The sequence below is a fragment of the Boleophthalmus pectinirostris genome, unplaced genomic scaffold, assembly GCF_026225935.1.
Source record: "Boleophthalmus pectinirostris isolate CB_2022bp ecotype Guang Dong unplaced genomic scaffold, ASM2622593v1 HiC_scaffold_2, whole genome shotgun sequence".
Classification (NCBI taxonomy): Eukaryota; Metazoa; Chordata; class Actinopteri; order Gobiiformes; family Gobiidae; genus Boleophthalmus; species Boleophthalmus pectinirostris.
Genome location: NW_026571152.1, coordinates 35,233,565 through 35,256,628, shown reverse-complemented (window position 1 = coordinate 35,256,628; position 23,064 = coordinate 35,233,565). Strand labels below are relative to the sequence as shown.

General features: G+C 40.0%; 2 protein-coding genes across 2 annotated transcripts; both read right to left on the bottom strand.

Annotated features, from left to right (window-relative positions):
* Positions 1-784: 784 nt before the first annotated feature.
* panx2 (pannexin 2) lies at positions 785-3,526 on the bottom strand. The gene is made up of 5 exons (XM_020931165.2): positions 3,298-3,526; positions 1,770-2,884; positions 1,468-1,603; positions 1,198-1,383; positions 785-1,101 (listed from the first exon to the last, which is right to left on the bottom strand). The coding sequence occupies exons 1-5, from the start codon at positions 3,524-3,526 to the stop codon at positions 785-787; spliced, it is 1,983 nt and encodes a 660-aa protein (XP_020786824.2).
* A 5,950-nt stretch (positions 3,527-9,476) lies between these two features.
* Positions 9,477-18,068, bottom strand: mlc1 (modulator of VRAC current 1). The gene is made up of 12 exons (XM_055155913.1): positions 17,814-18,068; positions 16,150-16,239; positions 15,995-16,048; positions 15,809-15,910; positions 15,497-15,598; positions 14,197-14,265; positions 13,194-13,310; positions 13,011-13,067; positions 11,579-11,701; positions 11,312-11,445; positions 11,001-11,025; positions 9,477-9,557 (listed from the first exon to the last, which is right to left on the bottom strand). The coding sequence occupies exons 1-12, from the start codon at positions 18,066-18,068 to the stop codon at positions 9,477-9,479; spliced, it is 1,209 nt and encodes a 402-aa protein (XP_055011888.1).
* Positions 18,069-23,064: the final 4,996 nt, after the last annotated feature.

Sequence of the window (23,064 nt, the reverse complement as noted above, 5' to 3'; positions counted from 1 at the left end):
TAATTAAGTCTACCTTGGCAGGTTTTGGCTCTATGGCATTGTGAACTGAGGCAGACATCATGGTAATCTCATTGTAGCTCAGATCAGTGTGTACAAAACCCACAGGCCTAAACCCACCAGACTGCAGGATACAAGTGCCTGCTTCACTGCCATAGTCTATTGTAAGAATTATTGAAGATTTTGTGCTGTTTAAAGAAAGAGTATTCACAAATTTTAAGCCCCAAGAGCCTACATATAGTCTAATCCTAAAAACACTATTATCTAAAGAGCATTTTGTGAAATTAGATGCCGTGTAAGCGCATATATTATTGCCACAAATATACTGTGATCTTTTGCATAATGCTTGTGCAGGTTTGAGTGTATTGCATTCAGCTCCCTATCTACTGGACTAGTGCGATAAAGGGACTCACTCAAAATTATGTGTGCTAAGTGCATTGTGACTGAACAAATAGGGAAATGTGGGTGCCTGACCCTGCATGTTAGCACCCTGTTTCATGAGGACTGCTGGTATTATAGAAAAGTGATAATCAGAACAGTCATCCTGAGACATGTGACAGTATCTCCCTCATAAGCACTTAGATCTCTGTCATTAATGCCACTAGATCATGTGTTCTTTCTGCTCTGGTGTTGTGTGGCAAACACCTCTTACACAGCAGTATTTCTTCATTATTCACTCCTATCCATCTGTCAGGTACCACAAAAGTATCAGTCAAAAGGTAGAGGTGATAGAAGACCAAGGTCGTCAAGTGTGCTAGGACAGTGCTCCGTAAAATTCAGTCTTGTTTTAACATTCGCCTGCTGCAATGAGTTCCCCTGGTCTCTCTGCAAGTCTCCTGCGGTTCTCTTCATCCTCGTCTTCCTCAAACATATTATGATGAATACTTAAAAGCTGGTGTGCAGGAGCAATGGTGAGAGATGGAGACAGACACTCCATGTTTGCTGCCTGAGGAAGAGGGTCCCTTTGAGACGGGGAGGATTTAGGGCTGAGCGCGTCTTCACTGGACGGTGGGTTTGGACTCAAACCATTTACATAAGTGTTGGTGGGGAGGGTCACGGTAGAAAAGGCAGTAGTGGTAGATTCAGGAGAGCAAATCTTTGTCTCTGAAAAGGCAATAGTGAAAACTAAAATATTCAGAAACTACCTTTCAAAAAGTACAACTGTGTGACTGATTTGGAAGGGCAAAAAACAAAATGTACCTGTCATTCCAGCGGAAACATGAACAATTGTGTGTGTGCCTTCAAGAAACACTTCATCAATGCTGTGCTCTGAGGGAACAGGCACAGCTGCAGTGGTGCCGACTTTTGGTTTACGTATTGTGAGCATGTATGGATGGACATCCAGGGAGAAGTTTCGAGTGTGTTTCTTTTCCATTCCACTCAGGTCTGTAAAATAGAACATAACATTATATTACCAACAACTGCAATCTCTGGGCCAAAACCTTCAACAGTCTCGTATAAAGTCACAACCTTTTGTTGGATGGTTGTGTGTGCTCTTGTTATCAAGAAGTGGTGCAATGAGGCTGTCTGCAACAGTCTTTCGTCTCAGAGGTTTGGGTTTCTCAGGCTTTGCAGTGCTCTGTAAACCTGCCAGAGCAACGGGCTCCTGTGCAAAAGTAGAATAAATTGTGAAAGTGTCTGAATAGAAGATAAACGATACTTGATGAGAATTAACTACTGGGCATAGACATGTCCTACAAATGCCATTACACAGTTCGAAATAAAATAAAATAATTTGTGTGCATTAGTCTCATTCACTCAGGAAGTGTTACCTTGAATGGTTGAGGGAGTGGATTTGAAGATGGAATCCACTTTATTTTTTTGCGAGGTCGTTTGATGACCAGAGGCTCTCCTCCCAGCTCTCCCACCCCGAGGTCTGAAGGGTCCAGATTGGGATCGAGAGTTTGTATTCCAGACTCCCTCACAGTTGGAGTAGAATCATGGTTGGACTGAGCCAGCGCTGCTAGCAGCTGCCGGACCACATTGTCATACATCAGGTCACTCTCATTAGTGATGAAGTCCAGTCGGTTCAGTGACTTGATGTGGTCCCTGTTTTCATTGCAAAACATGGCCAAAATATTAATATCACAAAACTGAGATTTCTGCCAGCTCTTTCGAGTCTTGATACCTACTTTATGCAGTTTGTCAAACACAAAGTTTGATTTGCGAACGACAAATAAATTTAACAGATTTAACAGAATAATGAAGTTGACAGAGCAGAGCAGAGCTATGTCTACAGCGGCCATGATGCGCTGCAGCTGCACAGCAGGCAGTTTACAGTTTACTTTGAGCTTAAGCTCAGGATAGCTGCTGATGTCTGGAGGCTCCCCCAGAGCACAGGTGAACTCATTCTGTCTCTGCCGGGCGTAGTACGCGCTCAGGTAGGAGATGGGGATGGAGCTGAGGCAGATGATGGCCAGATGACGTGCAAAATAAAGCTTAGCCAGAAAGTTACTTTGACCTCGTCTTTCCAAATACTTTTCAAACAGGTTCTGCTCGGGACTCTTCTCCTTCTCTGCATTCTCAATGATCTCCCTTCTCTCTCTTTCTGTTATTCCAGGTCCTTTGGATTGGATCTGTTTCTCGATCTTTGGCGCTCTGCCCTCAGCAGCTCGGTGATAGCAGTTATCAATCTCCTGAAGCAGGAAATTGAGCTCTGAAGTGAGCCGTGTGGAGGCGAGAAACTCCCAGCCCAGTACAGGAATATACATGATCCCTGCGAACGCCAGCAGAGCGTAGGGCAGGAATTTATGCTCAAACAGTGAAGGCCACAGGTGAGGCTCCACTCCAGGTACAGCGTCGCGCAGCTCCGTCCAGCAGTAGCCTCGGGCGTACAGTGCTTGGTCTCTGGTGAAATTGTGCGGTGTGTAACAATAGATGGATTCCTCTAAACAGAAAGAAAAAAGTTGTTTTTGTTTTGATGTTTTTCGTAATAAACTGTTCCCATAACTCCCACATCTTACTGCTGTTAAGCCTAGTCACAGTTGGTTGCTGCAGCTGCTGCAGACTCTGACTCAGCAATGTGTCTTTCCCATCCATCGGATTCTCTCCTCCCAAACCAATTACTCCGTATCAAATATCTGCTAGTTTTATGATTTAAGCTTCATGTTACACCACTTTAGCTCACAAAAGAATAATTTTATTGCACTTAAAAAATCACCCAGTGCTGTTATTATAATCTGAAAACAATATGTTTCTCCAGAGTGTTTGTTTTGTAATTATAACTGTGCTGTGTTACAGTATCAAGTATAGCAGCTGCTGATCAGTGGACTTGAGCCCTCTAGTGGTCGACCTTCTCACCTGCAAAATTCCTTGTGAAGACGAGCGTGACGAGCAGGATGGGGATGATGACTGTGCCGATGGTGACTACGCGATCAAAAGGCAGCTCCAGTTTTAGCTGCACCATGAGTCCCGCCAGAGCCCCGCCCTTCTCATCCTGAGAGGAGCCTGGCAGGATCAGCTCCTTCAGCTTCTCTCCTGCAAGTAGAGCTGTGGCCATGTCTAAGTTCTGATCGAGAAGGTTCTGCATCAGGACTTCAGCCCTCTGAGCCTAACCCCCACTGTAGGTGAACACGCAGCAGTCACACAGGACGCACTCAGAGCCTGATTTCATGTGTGAGCACTAAGAGAGCCATCCTCAGAAGTACCACCACTCAAAGAAATGCGAAGAGTTTTTTCATCAAACTGGAAACCTTCTTGTTCTGTGATGTAGCGCTCCCTGTGGTTGGTTTAGTTGGTGTCCTTGTGGTCTCCAGAGATGTGATTGCCAGTGGATGAGTAATAACACAGGCCTCATTTGAGTACAGCTCTGGGCCGTCCTTTTCTGAAATACAAAAAACAAAAATTTCCAAATTAAAACAGAAGATTCAGGTCAGGGTGAAGCTGGTTAAACATGGAATGCCTGCAATGTGAGTGAGGTTGAGCTACAGGCATACAAATAAAATATAACCTTAGTCCAATGAGGTTCATTTGGTCTTTTGATAATTTATGTTATTAGGTTCTTTTTTCAGACCAAGAGTTTGTTTTCATACTTGACAGTTTCGACTGCTCACTAGAGTGGTCATGTGATGTTCCTGTGACTTGTCTGGTCAGCTGATTTATACAGGTTTTGTGTCCGGTCATATTACCATGCCTGCTTTCTTTTCTTTTTTTTTCCAGATTTATTTGAGTTTTTCTTTCTCTCTGACCTGTTTATTGCCCATTTTGTGTGTTTGGGTAATATCGTGGGCTGTCACAATATATCGAATTACAAGTTTCTTTGCATAAATGTATTGTTTTATAGTAGCAAAAGCTAATAACTACATATCCCATAATTCATTTCAGTGCAGACAACATGAAGAAATATGTTTTTACTTTAATTCTTGGGATTGTGACAGTAATAATTCGCACCAAATCTTGTCAAAGTATTTTAAAAGCAAAAAATCTACAGCAAAAAAACTATCTACAATATAACTTTGCACTTCTGGCAGGTCGTTTGTGTGTAGCCGTTCTTGCACAGTCTGCATCGTCCACATTTATCAGCATGGATGGGAAAAAAGGCTCCTGATTTTAAAAAAAGCTCATAAAATATGGATTTGGAATACGTAGGCAATTGGCATTTAGCTGTTGCAAATCTGCAACACCTGCCTGGAGAGGGTTAAAACATGACATAAAGCTCACAAGAATCCATTTTGTGTAACATATAGGACCCTTAAGAAATCAATTTGATGTGATAAAGCAGAAAACACTGTTATTGTTGATACAAAAGTGCATACCGTATCTCTTCTCAGCGCAGGCGTTCTCTGTAAAATCAACAGTCATTGAATAAAGACGCCAGATTAGACATGATTAATTGCATTAACTGCTGGTAGCTCCATTTAAACCTGTATCTTTGATGATCTTCCATAAAGATTAATTAGGTATTCTAAGCCCACATGAAACTGTCAGAGGGTTTTATGGATGCGCACAGAGCATGCATCTTAAATTAAGTCAGATGTCTCCACTGCACGTAAGATAAAATGGGAGTCATGCTATTTTAGAATCTGTACCTGTAAGCATCAGAGCTCCATCTACAAAAGGTTATGTCAAGATCAAACCCTTTCCTAACCTTAACGATATTTTCTGAGCTGTTATAATGTTGTTTTCTCATCACAAACACACGTGGAGTTGCGTTTTGTTTTATTCATTCACACGTTTCACACATAAATCTTGCATATTTAGGCTGAGAATGTGCTCTGCTGTGTTTTTAAACTCCATTCACCTTCACTAGAATCACTTGGATGATTTCAGCCCTGGACTTGCCAGCCATTTGTTCTATTTTAAGATAAAAATAGCTATGAACTTCTCCTACATGACATTCCAAAGTGGAAAGTGGCATTTTTGAGGATTTGACTTGTAAAGCGCTATTCAAAAATGTGTGAATCAAACAAATAAAACACAGCTCCAGGTATGTTTTTGAGGAAGTAACAACATTCTAATTATGGATGTAACAATAACTGTATCGTAAAAAGTCTCAAAATAATATCGTGGGCTGTCACAATATATCAAATTACAAGTTTATTTACTTGAATGTATTGTTTTATAGTAGCAAAACTTTTAAACAGAGAACTACATATCCCATGATTAATTTCAGTGCAGACTACATGAAGAAATATGTTTTTGACTTGAATTCTTGGGATTATCGCAGTAATAATTCACACCAAATCTTGCCAAGGTGTTTTAAAAGCAAAATAGTTCCCTATCTACAATTATATTTATATAAGCTTCTCCAAAATATCGCAATTAATATCGTACCGTGAGATGCATATTGTGAAAATATCATCCTGATTTGGATATCGTTACACCCCTAGATGTAACAACAAGTCTCATGATACGATATCGTCACGGTATGAAACTCACGGTACGATATTTATTGCGATATCGTGGGAAAGCTCATGATATGGTGGGGAGGCTCACGATTAGAGATGTAACAATATCCAAATCTCTCTGTACGATATTTTCACGATATACATCTCATGGTACGATATTTATTGCGATATTTTTTTCCTCTTCAAATGCCTTGACAAGACTTAATCCAAAGAACTGAGACTTAAAAGTGCTTAGAACTGTTATTTCTTCTTGTAATCTGCACTGAAATGGAGCAAAGGATCATGGTCTATGTAGTTCCCTCTGTCTTGTTTTAGCTATCGCTGCACCATAACTCTTAATTTAAGCAAAGACTTGTAATTTGATATTTTGTGATGGTCCACGATATTATTGTGACAACTTTGACGATACAATATCATGATATTTCAGTTATTGTTACATCCCTAGTTCCAACATGAATAAAAGCTTACAATTTTGTGTAATACAGTAAAATTTAACTTTTCTTCTTAATTTTACTTTCAAATGCGCAAATGTTATTTAGAAATTAGAGGATTAATGCATTCATTGTGAGTGACATTTCATTATACATTATATTTAGGTGATTATAAACGTACCTATGTCAGATTTAACCAAAGATTTTACAAACTAACTTTTAATTATCCAAACGTAAACCCATTTTCAGTTGCTTTTAGATCAAAAACTACAGCTTTTATGGAAAACCCAGTGACTGGAACCAACATTCGCTGACTCCTACTCTGTAATGATGAAGACACCTCCAAAAATACAGCTCCTTCATTCATGTTTAATTAGAGAATGGCTTCCCGCTCACTTCACAGAGACATTTTTTGATTCATTCTCATGTTTTTATGTAACATATTTTATAACCACGTGGATCTTTGGTTAAAAATTTGCCCATGAAGCGAAAAGTAAACTACAGATTCGTGAAGAAAATGAAGAACGTGCGCAAACATAGGACTATTCTTGTATTTACTCGGCTGTGAATTAACAGGTTGTCAATCAGTGTGAGCTTATGACACCTTTACGCGTTTGAGAAGGATAAATGGTTGAAGGTTTTGCTGCAACTCACAGGCAACGTAGGAGCGTTTCAGGACCATAACAGTGGACAGCTCCTGAGAAAAGCTAAATAAATGAGCTTATATGAGTGCTTCAGCGTGTGAGGATGAGGAGTGACCGACGCGTCCTCCTCTCCAGATCTGCTTCTTCTGCTGAGTGCGCGGTCAGTGGGCACCGAGCCGTCCGTCCGTCCGTCCCCCGCTCGTCTCCAGAGAGGGGGAGCCGGTGTTTGGGCGTCCTTGTGCGGCGTAAAAAACACGTGCATGCGGCGGTAAAAGAAGTGAAACTGCAACTCACCGTGTCTCCCGCAGCAGCAGCCCCGGCGCGTGAAGAGTTAATCTGCAGTGCGGGCAGCATGTTACGGAGCTCACCGGGACCGGTTTGTTCCGCCTTTCTCCGCGCTCCTCCCGCCCGCCTCGCCCTCCCTGCAGCTCCCTCATCGGAAACAACTATGAGCTAATGCGGGGTGCGCGTCTCCACATCTGCATTTGACCCAGCGGTGGTACCCAAGACGCACGACGAACGGGATTATCCAACAAAAACGCACAATGGTTCAGACCGGCTCCTCGTCAAAGAACCACGCGCTTTCCCCGTAGAGTGCAGCCTAATGCAATAATCAATTAACAATTTACCCCACTGGATAAAACCAGATTGAGCCAGCCCAAAACCACACTGTACAGTTGTGTGTGTGTGTTTTTACAATAGATTTATTTAATTAAAACAATAGACTACATTTAAGATTTAAGAATTATTCCATTGAGCTCTATAAATAACAATCATTAGGACAAAAATCTATATAATTAATATCTAAACATTTTTACAAATATCAAAATGAAACCTCAGCCTAGATCATAGACTGTATACATCAGTGCTTCCTAAAAAATGTTTCCAGGGACTCATATTTTAGGAGTCACAAACTTTCAAGACCCAAGTCAATAGACATTATTCATAAATCACAAAATAAATATGGATGTGACCATTACTGAACATTAATGAGGATATTTTATTGTTGACTGAGTGATCGTGTGTCTCTGGACCATTAGTATTACTTCACGTTTTAAACAATGAAAAACTGTAATTGGACCAGCAGTAAAAGGATCCATAAGTCGCCTGTTTGGACATTAAATGAAGCCCATTTCTTTTTCTTTTCAAGATTCAATTGAACCAGCAATACTGGAACAAAATAGCCACCAACTCTCTCATGTGTCAGAACTGTATATCACAGACCTACATGCAGATCGTGACAAGGTGACCTCCAAAAAATATCTTACGACCCACCTGAAGGTCATGACCCAGCCTGGCAGAGCTGGGACCAAGTCAATGTTTTGCAAGTCTCAATTAAGTCTCGAGTCATTGACCTCATGTCCGAGTGAAGTCCCAAGTCAAATACAGATAAGTCCAAGTCGAGTCTGGAGTCACTGGACCATAAGTCCAAGTCAAGTCCAAATCGTCTGCTTCAAGTCATTTCAAGTCTTTAAACCAAAGAAGTACCAAATATAGCTTAGATGAAAAAACAAACATATATATGTGTGTGTGTGTGACTTTTAAACTAAATTCTACTCAAAAAGTCATGGTATATTTATATGAGTATTTATATGAAAGTTGTGGAAGTGCTATTTTTTCCTTTTTAAATGTCTTGACAAGATCTAACTGCGAATCATTAAAGTCAGAATAAAAAGAATAAAGATTTAAAAGTGCTTAATAAAATAAATATTTTATCATGTAGTCTGCAGAGAAATGGAGGGGTCATGCTCTGTGTAGTTCTCTCTGTTTTACTGTATTGTACTGTGTATTACTGTAGTACTTTTGAGAATACCACATCACAGTACTTCAGTTCCATCTAAAGTATCAAACTGAGAAATGGGAAGGACATGTTCCAGTTTGTTCCTGTAAAATTAATCACCACATTTATCAACTGTAAAGAGAAAAGTATTTTCTATAAACATATATTTTTAGGAGAAGCATCAAGTTTTCTCAACATCGCTCAAGTCAGTGACCTTCAAGTCCAAGTCAAGTCCCAAGTCTCAGTCCATTTTATCAAGTCAAGTCTCAAGTCCTACAAATAGTGACTCAAGTCTGACTCGAATCCAAGACACAACTCTGCCGCTAGGTATCGCATTACAGATAGAAAGTGTGCATGGGCGCGCTTCGGGATCCATCACCTCTGGCTCCAATTGACTTTACATTGAATATTGTCACCACTACTGCTGCAGTGAACCTTGTCATTTTGGTCTTAAAATGTTCATATTAACTCGCTCTACATGATCCTTGTGTTTTTATTTAGCTTTTTTGTCTTTAATTGTAAATAAATTCCTATTCCTAATAAGGCAATTGGCTTCAAATTCACCCCTTTTACTGCTAGCCTCATGAGCTTCATTTGACTGGAGCTGAACTCTATGTCACACTCCTTTAGTCCACTTCTGTATACAGTTTATGGCCTATGCCTCTTTTTGCCATGGTGCTTGTGCAGGTATGTGCTCTGGGGTCATTTGTCTCCCCCAGGTGAGGTTGAAGTATTGAGATTTATGTGTTCCTCCTCTTATTGTGTTCCATAGGAGTGCTCAGTGAGCCATTTGGACCACAACTGCCTTCCAGGCTCTGTCTTTGTCAAAATCCTGCAGTGGACCGTTGGATGCCGGCTGCTGAGAGGGAGCCAAACAAGATAAGGAGCCAGGGGGGAGAAAGAGAAAAGATAAGACATGGGGAGCGTGAAGAAGCAGCCAAAAAGCAACACAGCAAAATGAAGGTAAATGAGGTGTGGAGAATGAACAGCCAGGTACTTTTAAAGGGCCCATATTACACTGTTTTTTTGGAACTGTGTTATAATGTTGTTTCCTCATCACAAACAGACCTGGATTTGTGTTTTGTTTCATTCACACACGTTTAACACACAAACCCTGCATGTTTAGGCTGAGTTTGTCTCTCAAACAGAAAACACTGATCCACCTTGTGATGTCATGTGATAATACAGGAAGTGCTCCACTGTGTTTTTAAACTCCACACACCTTCACTAGAATCATTTGGATAATTTCAGACCTTTCACCTATCTCTATAGAACTAAAGGTAAAAGTGAAAACTGCTTCATGACATCACAAGGTGCAAGGGTGGAAAGTAACGAATTACATTTTCTCACAAGTAGTTTTTGTAATTTATCATTTTTAAGTAGTTTTTGAAACAGGTCATTTTATTTTTACTCGAGTACATTTTGACCCAAGTATTTTACTTCATTACATTGGAACCCTAGCCAGGCTGGCGTCCACCTAGTGCCTCCGCTCAATTTTGTTTCTCTCTAGCGACAGATGGATGTAGACGAGCCATACATTCTGTGTTGGCAATAATTCCCAAGGTCGAGAACTTAAAGCTGGAACAAAAAGAATGTTTGGTGAATTTTATCAAGGGGAAAGACATTACTGTCCTTCTTTCTATGGGATTTGGTGCATTACATACGTCACGACCAATTAACAGTGATTGACTGAATAAAAAAAGTACTTGCCTACCATCAAACAAACGAATCCTAATGCTGAGAGGTCAGACGGTTTCCATGAAATGAAACCAGCTGATGAATCAGACTACTGGAACCCACCCTTGTTACTGAGTAAAATGAGACTTGATAAAGAAAAAAAAAAAGTGACAAAATGAATGAATTAAAGGAACGTCCCACAGGTCATCATGGTTTTGTGTTTCTAGTTCTGCTTGTGCAGCAGACTCAGTACCTATGAAATCAGCTTGGCTGGATTAGACTTGGTATAGTATACAAGGGTAAAGTCCTGGTTTAGTCCTGGTATAGTCCTGGTTTAGCTCAATTGTTTTTAAAATGTACAAAGTTTGCACTAAACAAAGTTTGCACTGTATTACTTTAAAGTTGATTAAAACAATTTGTGCTGAATTATATTTATGACTCATCATTTTTTACATCAAATAATTGAAAGTAACTAAGTCATTTTTACTCAAATTATATTTTAAATGAAGTAGTTTTTCACTTTTACTGAAGTAGATTTTTAGATGGTTACTTTTACTTTAATTTAGCAAAGTAAAGATAGTACTTTTACTTAATAACAATTTTTCAGTACTACACTTATTTTTACCTCGGACAAGATGGAACTGAACAGTCTGTGCTTTGGACATGCAGACAGACTAATAATAAAGGATTACTCAAACGTGTGAAAGAAACAAAACACAACTCCAGGTCTGTTTTGATGTGACAACATTATAACACTTCAAGCTCACAAGATTCAATTTTGTGTAATATAGAACCTTTAAAAATACAGTTCTGACATTGAAAGATAACCAATATATAGCTGATGTTATTTTTTATGACCTATCTCTCTCTCACACCTTCATCTACCACTAGACTTGATTAGTTATTATTACCTCACAGTATTGTGTATTTTCGTGCCCTTCCTCATACTCCTCTGGTCTCCTGCGTAACTGACTCTTGTATGAAGCACAGTGCACCACAGTGGCTGAAGTTAAAATTGCCTGCACCAGCAGCAGCACCATCAGAATGAGAAGCAGGATGTCATAAGATTGCTGAAAAACAGAAAAAAGTTAAATCTGAGCTTCAGGTAGATGTGCTATACTGAAAAGTGTCGTAATCTCATCTCAGAAAAGGTCAGGGCTGAACAGATAGAGGGGAAATGCCAGGTTTGGTCGTTAAAATCACCTTCGCCGTGGGCACATCGTACAAGAAAATCTCAATGAAGCTGATCACGCTGCAGGACAGGAAGCCCGAGGCGGAGAACAGCAGGGGGGACGTGACACTGCTGATGGCGATCAACACCTCAACCTGGAACACAAGTTAAAATTAAGTGAAGTCAAAGTTTAATAAGTTGAAAATTAGTATTCTTAAAGGTGCACTATGTAACTTTTTGGTTGGAGATCTGTCACCTGCTTGTTTCTATGAATATGTATGTCATTGCTCCTCCTGTAAAGTTCAACAGTATGACATTAAACAGCTCTACTTTACATTTACTCAATTACAGGTGGTTTTATAGCTCAAAAATACAGAGAAAAACAGGCATTCTGACTGTGAGCAGGGTTACCTCTCCACAGACCTGACCTGTAACTTGATTTAGTTAGAAATGTTTATTGACATACGTGAAACATTCCAGACAAAGAAATAACATCTCCTTGGAGAAAAGCATTTGACAAACCCTCCAAAAGAAAAGTTATAAATTACAGAACTTTTCATGTGGAGGTCACTTGCTTGTCTCCACAGAGTTATCACATTCAACCTGTGTTGCATTTATTTAATAAAATCTTTTAATTGCTAAGGGTGGCTGGGTGCTCCCTTAAAGATAGGGTGAGGAGCTTGGTCACACCGCGGGAGCTTGGAGTAGAGCTGAGGCTCGGGCATCTGCTCCAGATGCCACCTGGGCACCTTGACCGGGAGGTGTTCTGGGCATGTCCCACCGGAAGGAGGCCCCAGGGAAGGACACACTTGAGGGACTATGTCTCTCAGCTGGCCTGGGAATGCCTTGGGGTCCCCCTGGAAGAACTGGAGGAAGTGAAGTGAAGGAAGTCTGGAAGTCCCTGCTTAGACTGCTGCCCCCGCGACCGGGCCCCAGATAAGCAGAAGAAAATGAATGGATGAATGGAAGGATATTGCAACCAAAGCACCAAAGTCTTATTCATCTCATGTAGAAGAAGTTATATTTTGTTTTGAAGGTTACAAGAATTTTCAAGCAGAGATGTCTTCTGCATTTGAGGCACATGTGCTACAAATTTAACGGCTGTGGTTGGATCGTCTCAAGGTTGGACAGGGGTTTTTCACCCTCTATAAGTAAGAAAACACGTACCAAAGTCCTTATAGAGGTGCAAATGCAAGAAGCAACTCCTTAAAAGTAAAAAACATAAAATGCAAAAAAATAAAAATAAAAAATGCATAGCACACTCCGATGGCTGTTCAACAGTTTTAAAAATTTTATTTTAGATAATATTTTTGCGAAATCATTCCTTTTGCTTTGGAGTACAGGACATATGTTTGAATGTCATTTTTGTGGACCAGTCTGGGTAAAGCAATGAAATCCAATCTCAGTGGTGATAAGTTACATAGTGCAGCTTTAAATGGGATTGAGGATCTAGTTACAACTTACCAGGCATTTGTTGGGGTATTCAGAGACCACATGGCTGGCGATAGCACTGGGAAAACACTGTGACATACATGAGAAAGCAGAAAATCACTGACAAAGCCTCAGTCTGTGTTTGTGTGTGTGTGTGTGCGTTTGTGTGTGTGTGTGTGTGTGTGTGTAGGACAGACTCTGATTGATTTTACTCACAGCCACGAGGATCCAGAAGAAAGTGACGGACAGGTAAGGCCCCGGCAGCAGAGCATCCATATTCAGAGCAATGATCCCTCCAAACACGGCGGAGATCCCCACAATCACTTCAATCACCTGTCGCATATGTGATTAGAGGTTAAAGCCGCACTGTGTAACTTTTCTAGTGGAGTGTCCCTCATCTGCCCGTCTCTATGGTGACGTTATTGCTTTGTCTGGAATGTCCCGGTATGGCATTAATCATATCCATCTTGCATTTAGTCAATAACCTGAGTTTTTATCGACCTAAAAACTTGCATAGTGTGAGTGAGCTCGCCTCTACGCAGATCTGACATGTAACTTGGCCCCTGCTGTTTCTATAGCGATAAATAAGCGTAATTTCAGTGTGCACTCGAAAGGTACACACAATCAAGAGGCAATTTGTGAAGAAAAGTAGAAAAATATGTTGAAAATTACAGAGATTGCAGAGTTCTAGATGCAAGAAATGCATTTTTCTGATATTATAAACCTTATTTCTTACATTTTTATTTGTCAAATCATAATTTCTGTGTAAACGAAAGGACTTTTGACTGAGACACAGGTGTAAATGTTGCAGCTACAGCAACTACAACAGTAAAACTTAAATCTCCCTCAGGATCAATAAAGCATCTCTCTCTCTCTTTTGCTAGGTAACAGTTGGAAATTCCCTAGCGTGATGTCATGATTTCCAAACAGGAAGCCAAATTTTAAACCTAAAAAATCATAACTAAATTCTTAAACCTAATGATCTTTAGTAAAATGAGTAGTCGAACCTGTGAGACACTTGGCAATAATTTCCCTCTGGTGATAACGGACTGTGACAGGCAATTTAGATACAACAAGACAGTTCATGTTTTTCCCCTAAATCAGGATAGAACAGCCTAATTAATTATCTTAACATTATCTAATTAGGAGTGCCTGTGTTTTTTTTGTTTTTGTTTTTTTTTTCTCTAATTGATCCTCTGTCCTTGAACATTGTACTTACAGAATAGGCTTTGAGGAGTCTCCGGGGAAATCTCGCAGGTTTGTCCCTTGATCGATCATAGGTCCCGGACTAGAAGGTGAACACAGGTGGATTAGGTTTATTTAGGATCAGGGATGCACCGATACGATACTGGTATTCTGGTGGATTAGATATCGACTTTTCTGTCGAGGTATCTGTTCAGCTGATATCGCATTGTGATCTATAAAATGGTGTAATAAGACGATTTTCAATGTTGGCCCCAAACATCTCATAATGTTACACTTGTAGTTTCACAAGCTGTTGTGTTGGTATTTACATTTTTTATTTACTTTTTTTACCTTATACTGTTTGTGTTTAAAGGCAATGTATTAAATTTTCAGCGTCTGCTCTAGTATTTGTTGATATATGGCAGGGGTCATCAAACTAAGGCCCACGGGCTAACTCCAGCCCTTATAAAGTGATATTTATATTAAGTATTTATATTTAAATAATTATATAATGTATTTGCATTTGCCTCCAACTTTTCATCACCTGACAAGCCTGAGAGTCAATGTACTTGCAGAGTTCTGTAGTGCAGTTAAGGACAGCGAAATGGCGAGTGTTAAAGTATGAAAGGTTGACAGAGTGCTGAGTTTTCAAAGAACTGTGGACGACCGATTATTATTTTTTGTTCAGTGTAAGGACCATGCAGTTTGTCTGATATGTAAAGAAAATGTGGCGTTTTTCAAAGAATATAATCTGCATCGACAGGGTCATACAACTCTGTTATACGACTGACCTGACCCCAGCCCCCATCACGATCGAATGTGGCCCCCAGAGAAACAAGTTTTTTAACCCCGATATCAGAGATGGGCAGATAATAAAAGGTGCATTGTGCAACTTTTCTGGACTGTTTGTCACCTGCTTGTCTTCATGGAGACATTATTGCTTTGTCTCGAATGTAGAGATTAAATTTATCTATCTCAAAAGAGACAACTACAAGCTACATTACAGGTCAGATCTGTGGAGAGTCGCCCCTATTCACAGAGAATTATTGTTGTAATTTTGAGCAATAGAAACACACATATTTAATAAATTTTAGATAGATGTGTTTAATGTCATAAAATGGAACATTCCAAGCAAAGCAATAACATCTCCATGACGACAAGCAGGTCAACAGAAAAGTTACACCATGCACCTTTAAAGCCTAAGTATCGACATGGGTATCGGAACATAAAAAGTTGGATTTGTGCATCCCTAATTTGGATCAGTGTGTTCTGAGTCTGAATAAAAAACATAAAAAACATGAAGAACATAAACCATCTGTGAGTGCGGTTCTCACCTTCCTGTGACAGCAGCAGTCCTCTGCAGAGCGCGCGGACAGGATCACTGTACTCGCCATCAGCACCTCCAGCACAATCATCAGGATCAGGTTAAAGTTGATCTAAAAACAGCACAGGGAAGAACATGGGTTTATCTGTGTATTTTTCAGATCAAATCAGTGACACAACATGTGATTTAAAGATGAGATAGACAGGACGATATAGACAGAGTGAAGTGTGCAGAGCTGCAGGTGATGACTGGAGATTTATTTATTATGAAAAGGAAACATGGAGTTACTGTTGAGGATAAAGATTTATAGTTTGATGTTTACATTGACAGCTGAAGGGTTGAGGACGAGTTTACATCCAAACCAAACCAGACATGTGGTCGTCACTGCAAAAGTGGAAACATAGACCACCTGGAAATCTGAAACCTAGCATAAAAAAACAAAAGAACTATATAAATGAATAAAAACATGTATTAAAACAAGAATACTAATGCTAATAATGGGACTTACTGCAACATATCTGTTCTTTGCGATGGCAAAACTGGCTATTGCCGCCGGCAGACCCTGAGGAGAAGAGACACCACTCACATGAATTAATTACATGGTTATTTAAAGCCTTATCCAGGTGTTATTTTGTGTATACGTCTCATTTTGTTGTCACTTACAGAACCAGCCGCACAGCGAAGGTAGTCCATAGCAACGGGGAAGACATTTCCAAGGTACAGAGAGAAGCCAGACGTGACGAGCAAACTGCCCTAAGTACAGGTACAAGCAAATAATTCTAATTCACCCCAGCAAATACTGGTTAAATTGTTAAATATTCTTAAATCATAGGTTAAAAAAAATCCTTTTGGTGACAAGTTTGGACATTGGTAAAGCATAATATAAATAAACAGTTTTTTCCAGTCATTGGTCATCACTGGAACATGTGTCTATTAAGGTCAAATTCTCACATTTTAGTTTTTGAAACCACAGAGGGTGATTACTCTATCACAGGGGTCTCTAACCTTTTTTTCTCCATTGAGCTACCTTTCCAAAACAAAAATGCCAGAGAGCTACTAATTTCAGCAGTCACAAAGAAACTGAGTAAATATAAAAGCCATGGCGAGCCTTAGATGGGGAATAGTTAGATGCTTAAAAAAAAACAAAAAAAACAGTATCCATTTATTGGTGCACCAAGTTAGGCTTCAAAATGATACGTGTACAGTGGTAATTAATCAAATTTGACTTATTATCCACAATATATTTAATTCAGAAATCCCCTGGTGAGCTGCTTGGAAGGAGGTGGAGAGCTACAGGTTGGAGACCCCAGGCCTATCAGATATATCATGTATCAAATATGGAATAATTGTTCCATTTCACCCTTAAACCTGTATCTTTTATAAACATGACCCTTTTACTCAAATGCACGGAGAGTGGGCAGCCTGTATGAGCAGAGCCAGAAATCACAGGGTCCCTCACAATACATTATGATGCACACAGCCCACAGAACTATAATATCACTGTTTGCAATACAGGCAATAATCAGTATTTACACATAATATTCTGCTTCATGTCACAGTTTTTAAAGGGCCCATACTATGCACTTTGCTGATATCTGTTATAATGTTGTTTCCTCATCACAAACAAAGCTGGATTTGTGTTTTGTTTCATTCACACATGTGTAATATTGTTGCCCCCAGCTCCAAAAAACACAACCAAAAGGGGGGAGGACACAACAACAATGAAGAATTTTGACCCCTTGAGAGAGTGTTTATTCTAAAAACATGATGGTAATGGTGGTAGTGGTGGATGTGGCGTGGCGGTGTGTCAGGCCCGCAGGATGAAGAGGAGCAGGGGAGGAGAGGGGAGACGTGTGCACGCATGCAGGCTTTTATAATCCCGCGGTGATTGGCGGGTGGGGCGACAGGCAGGGCAGCTGAGACGGGTGAGGACACAACACCTGGAGAGAGAGGAGAGCGGCAGGACGGCGCAGGGCAGGACACGACCTGGGCCGTGACAATACACAAACCCTGCAAATTTAAGTTGTCAAACTCCACTCAACAAAAGGTTAAAGGAGCTGTTAACTTGAAAACTACCACTTCATGATCTCACAAAGTGGAACAGAGCATTTTGAGCTCTGGAGATGTAGACAGACTAATAAAAAAGGGTTAATCAAATGAATGTGAATGAAACAAAACACAACTCCAAGTAAGTTTTTAAGAACATTATACAACATTATAACATTTATTATTATCATTACAGTTATTGCAACATATTTTTGTATAATTTAAAGAAGCAAATTCATTATAGAAAGAGTATTTTGTGTGTTTTGTGTGCTTTTTCTCACCCCCATCACGACGCTGTAGAGCCAGGCCCTGCAGGTGAGGCATGGGTGCTTCAGAGGCTGTGGTTGGGAGAGCTGCAGGTCACTGGCTCTCACCTCCACCGTGTAACTGTCATGGTCCAGTCTGTCCCCTCGGTCCAGCCTCCGGTCCACTATCCTGTCCCCACGTCGCCCCAGACTCCCCCCTCCCCTCTCCAGAGTCGACATGTGACTGTACGCGAACTCCTCTCTCAGGGATAAGTCCTCACGTGGCATCATGGTGGAATTGTCTGCGGTGGAGAAAAACAGAAGCAGAGAAGACAGAAAATATATTGAAAAGAATTAAAGGTGCACTGTGGAACTTTTCTGATGGATGGTCTGAGGCTGCTCGTCTCCATAAGATGTTACATTGCAAAAAAGCTTTGCCAAAATTTAAATACTTAAATCTATCAGAAAATGACTTAATAGTTGTGAAATTATCTGTCCATGCAGCAATCTTATCTTAAAATAAAGTACCTCCAGGCTAGAATTAAACAGTCTCAGAACTAGTAAGTAGATAATAAATCTGAAAACAAGATGAATAACCTGATCTAAAGTTTTAAAGTCTTGGTCAGATCAGAGAAATGTGCAGTGTACTGCTTTGCCTGGAAGGGCTCATATTGTGCTATTATGTGTTTTGTTGCATTGTTTCATTCACACATGTTTAACACACAAACCTGCATGTTAAGGCTGAGTTCTCTCAAACTGAAAACACTGTGCTTCACTGTGTTTTTAAACTCCTTTAAACTAATACTTTGGATGATTTCAGATCTGGAATTGCCAGTCTCCACTGAACAAAAGTTAAAAGGAAATGTTAACTTGAAAATCACCACTTCATGACATCACAAGGTGTGAATGAAACCAACCATAACTCTAAGTATAATTTTGACAGCATTATAACATGACCTAAAGCTCAGAAGAGTCAGTTTAGCAAAACATAGGACCTTTAAATATTTGTTGCATTTATTCAGGTGTTTTTATCATGAAAAATACTTTGAGAAACATGTGAGTTGGGTCACCTCTTCACAGATCTGACCTGTAAACTGGTGGCATCATCTGCTTGTGTCTGTGGGTTAGATTAGATCCACCTATTGTTAGTACATTTATACATTTACTACTGGTCAAAAGGTTGGACACACCTTCCTTTTCAGTATATTTTTTCTTCAAGTTTTTCACTCCTCAAAGTATCTACCCTTTGCTTTGTTGACCGCACTGCAAACCCTTGGCCTTCTCTCAGTGATTTTCTTCTGAAGTCTCATGAAATGGTTTTCCCTTCACAGCTGCAGCACCAGGGGTCAAGAAATGCCAAAAGTGCAAACCAGTGTCCAAAGCAAAGGCTGAATTTTTTTTTTAAATCTAAAATCTAAACATTTGTTTACTACATTTCATTCTTACACTGTGATGCTTGAGTGAGAATCTACAATGCAAATAATAATGGAAATAAAGAAAAAACATGAATGAAAAAGTGTGAACAAACTTTTGACTGGTGTACAATGCAACAAAATGTAGTTTAGGATTTATCAATAGAAGTGCAATTAATGTAGCCTGATTTATCAGCCGGTTTCACTTCGTAGAAACCGTCTGACCTCATAACTTTAGGATTCATTCGCTCGGCAGTAGGCTGGTACTTTTTTTCATTCAACCAATCTCTGCTATTTGGTCATAACGTTTTGATTCCTGACCTAGTTGCTGGAGAGAAATGAAATTGAGCAGAGGCACTAGGTGGTGCCAGCCTTGCAACAATTAAGCAACAACTAGAGATAAAATTTGATTTGCATATAAAAACCTGTACAGTCACACACAGAAGACATCAAATATGAGATGCAAGATTCTTTCATTCAAATCCTCAAAGTATCCACCCTTTGCTTTGTTGACCGCGCTGAAAACCCTTGGCCTTCTCTCAGTGATTTTCTTCTGAAGTCTCACAGCTGCTGCGTCAAGGTCAAGAAATGCCAAAAGTGTAAATCAGGGTTCAAAGCAAAGGGTGAATATTTTTTTTAAATGTAATATCTAACTTTTGTTTGCTACATTCCATACAAGTCAACTGATAGTTTTGATGCATTAGTGAGAATCTACAATGCAAATAATCATGAAAATAAAAAAGAAACACGTGAAAAAGTGTGTACAAACTTTCAACTTATGTACAGTGCAACAAAATGGCGTTTAGCATTTAACAATATAAATGCAATTAAGCAACAACTAGAGAGAAAATTTGCATATAAAAACCTATACAGTCATACATGAAGATATGCAAATGTGGTGGTACACAACATCGTCACGGAAACAAGCAGATGGCGCACCCTCAACCAGAAAAGTTACATACTGCACCGTTAGAACTTGGGAAACATTTTCCTTTGCCTAAACAAAAGAATAAATTAAACAACAAAGCAGGACAACAGCCTATTAATGGACTAATTAGTTTTGTAACACAGAGGCCCCTCCTTTCCAAATGCCAACGCAAACAAGGCTCCTCTTATTCTTCTTTCATTGTACTAGTTTCGAGTTGATTCAAACATACCTGTGATTCTTCTTAGTCTGAAGTAAGATCTCCCACAAAAGCAAAAAGAACAAAAGTATATTCGAGGATTAAATGAGTGGATCAGCCTGAGCCCAGCTTGTTTTTGCCTGTTGCTTCTTCTGTCCCATGTCTCTGCCTTTCTTAGCCTCGCACTGTGTTTCAACCCCTTTTTTTACTCTTTCTTTCTACCCCTCCTTTTGCAGCGTCTCTTTTTTTTTTTTTTTTTTCCTAGAACCCTTTAGCCAAAAAAAAAAAAAGTTCTGGAGTCCTTCAAAGCGTAGAGCTGAAACACATGGCTTCTGTGTTGCCAGCCTGTTTGTGCTGGAAGGGGACCGCCTGTGCATGACAACAAGGGACGAAGGGGGAGAAGGGGACGAAGGGAGGGTGAAGGGGGTGAAGGGGGCTCTCTCCGGGGGCAGAGTTAGTCGGGCAAACTCCCCTTTAGCCTCCTGATTGCCTGTGCATGCCATGACGCACGCATGCATATCGGCCTACTCTCCAGCGTGAACAATGGACTGACTCAAACACAAAGCGGTTATCTCCAGAGAAAGAACATCAGCTTAATAAATGACATTGTGCAAAGATATCATAATGTTTTTTTTGAAGTGATATCACACTGGCGGTGCTCTACATGCATCTCTGTGGCGGAATGTTCAGCGGTTACCATGGAAACAGGATGCACACATAAGAAAACACTGACAAAAAGTTTCAAGACTGTCTCAAAACGCAAGAAAAAATTTGAAAAAGTGGATTTAAACAGCATGTTTTCTCGAGCCTGTGATCGATACGAGTGTTTAGGGTCATGTTTGGAAGTTTTATTTTGAATAAAAAGGTGAGAGTGACTAACTGAAAAACAGTTTTTGGTCAGATTGTGTTATAATAAAGATCAGATCAAAGGGACAGTTCAGATTTTTGGACATAGGACCTCATTTCTTTGTGAGTCAGAGTGTTGGAGACGTGTGGAGACACTTTTTTAAATATTCCATCCAGTCCTTGTATTTGCAGAGGTCGCTGGTGCTAGACTAGTGCATGTCAATGGCCATAGTTATCCTGCCATTAAAAACAATCTTACCCACTCCCAGTGTTGAGAGTAACACATTATAAAAGTAATGAATTACTGTAATGCATTACTTTTTGCTGTAAGGCAGTAATGTGGCATTACAGGGAAAAAAAAAAGTTAATATTTTACTTGGTACAAATGTCAATAACAAGCATTACAGTGCTTTTTTAACCTGGACTGAAGTGGAGGGTTTTTCATTTTTCTTCATACAAATTCGCAAAAATCACCACGATATCAGCAGTGGAGAAACACCATCGTTATGGTTCCAAATGTTGGGACAGGCCCAGAGGTGCGACCGTGTAGACCGTCAGGTGACTGCGGGCGAAAGGACCGGCGCAGAACTCCATGCCCCACGGGGATAATCGCAATCGCTTTTGTGGAATAGAAAAAAAATCTGATTTAAAAGTGCCTCTCAAGTCTTGTCAAGTCCCAAGTCAGTGATCTTCAAGACCAAGTCCAGTCCCAAGTCTTAGTCCATTTTATCAAGTTAAGTGGCAAATCCTAAAAATAGTGACTCAAGTCTGACTAATAAAATTAAACAAAGAAAAACACAAAAACACTCTAAAAACATACACAAAATGTACACAAAAACAACTGGGTGCTCGCACATTAGACGACACTCAAGTCCAAATCCAGAGTCAAGTTTTTAGAATGCACTTTTTGGCCACAAGTTATAGTAATATTTGTAAAATATAGTAACTTTCACATTGTGCAGATTTGCCCTTATGACTTCTATTAGTTCAGAGCAAAATTTAGACGCCCTGCGAAGCTTTTCAAAACATAAATGAGACTTTAACACGGTTTAATCAAGTAATCCCATATGATGCAACTAATCCAATTACGCATAATATTTCGTAGTTGAAATACAAATTGCCTCGTTAATGAAGACAGTTCAACAATAGTTCAGTGTTGGGGTATGACGGTGTGTGTGTAGTTGTGTAGTTGTGTAGTTGTGTGTGTGTGTGTATGAGAGTTTAACACATATATCCGCACCACTGGAATCCTTTTAGTTTTAACGCGGCGCTGCATTCCCCGCTCCACATTGTTCCTGGGCGGCGGTATCCATGGCGACTCCTTAACAACTGCTGTCACCCCATCCCTCGCCAGGCTGATGTCTCCGCCTCACACACACACACACACACACACACACACACACACACACACACACACACACACGTACACACATATGCAAGCTGGCACACACATACAAACAGACACATAAACGCACGCACATGCACATAAACACATACACAAATACATGCATGCACACAAACAGACACACAGACACAGACACACATTCACAGACAGACACACACACACACACATAAATGTATACACACATTACAAACGGCATACACCCTCACACACGCAGACATGCTTACACACATATACAAGCTGACACACAGATAGACAAAGACACACATTTAAACACATACATGTATACACACATACACACAGACACACAAACGCACACACACACACATACAGACAGACAAATGCACATGGACACATACATGTATACACACACACATAAACGCATACACACACAAACACACACAAATACATGAATACACACATGCACACAAACAGATACACACACACACACACACACACATACATACATGTAGAAGCACACACACATAGACACATTCACAGAC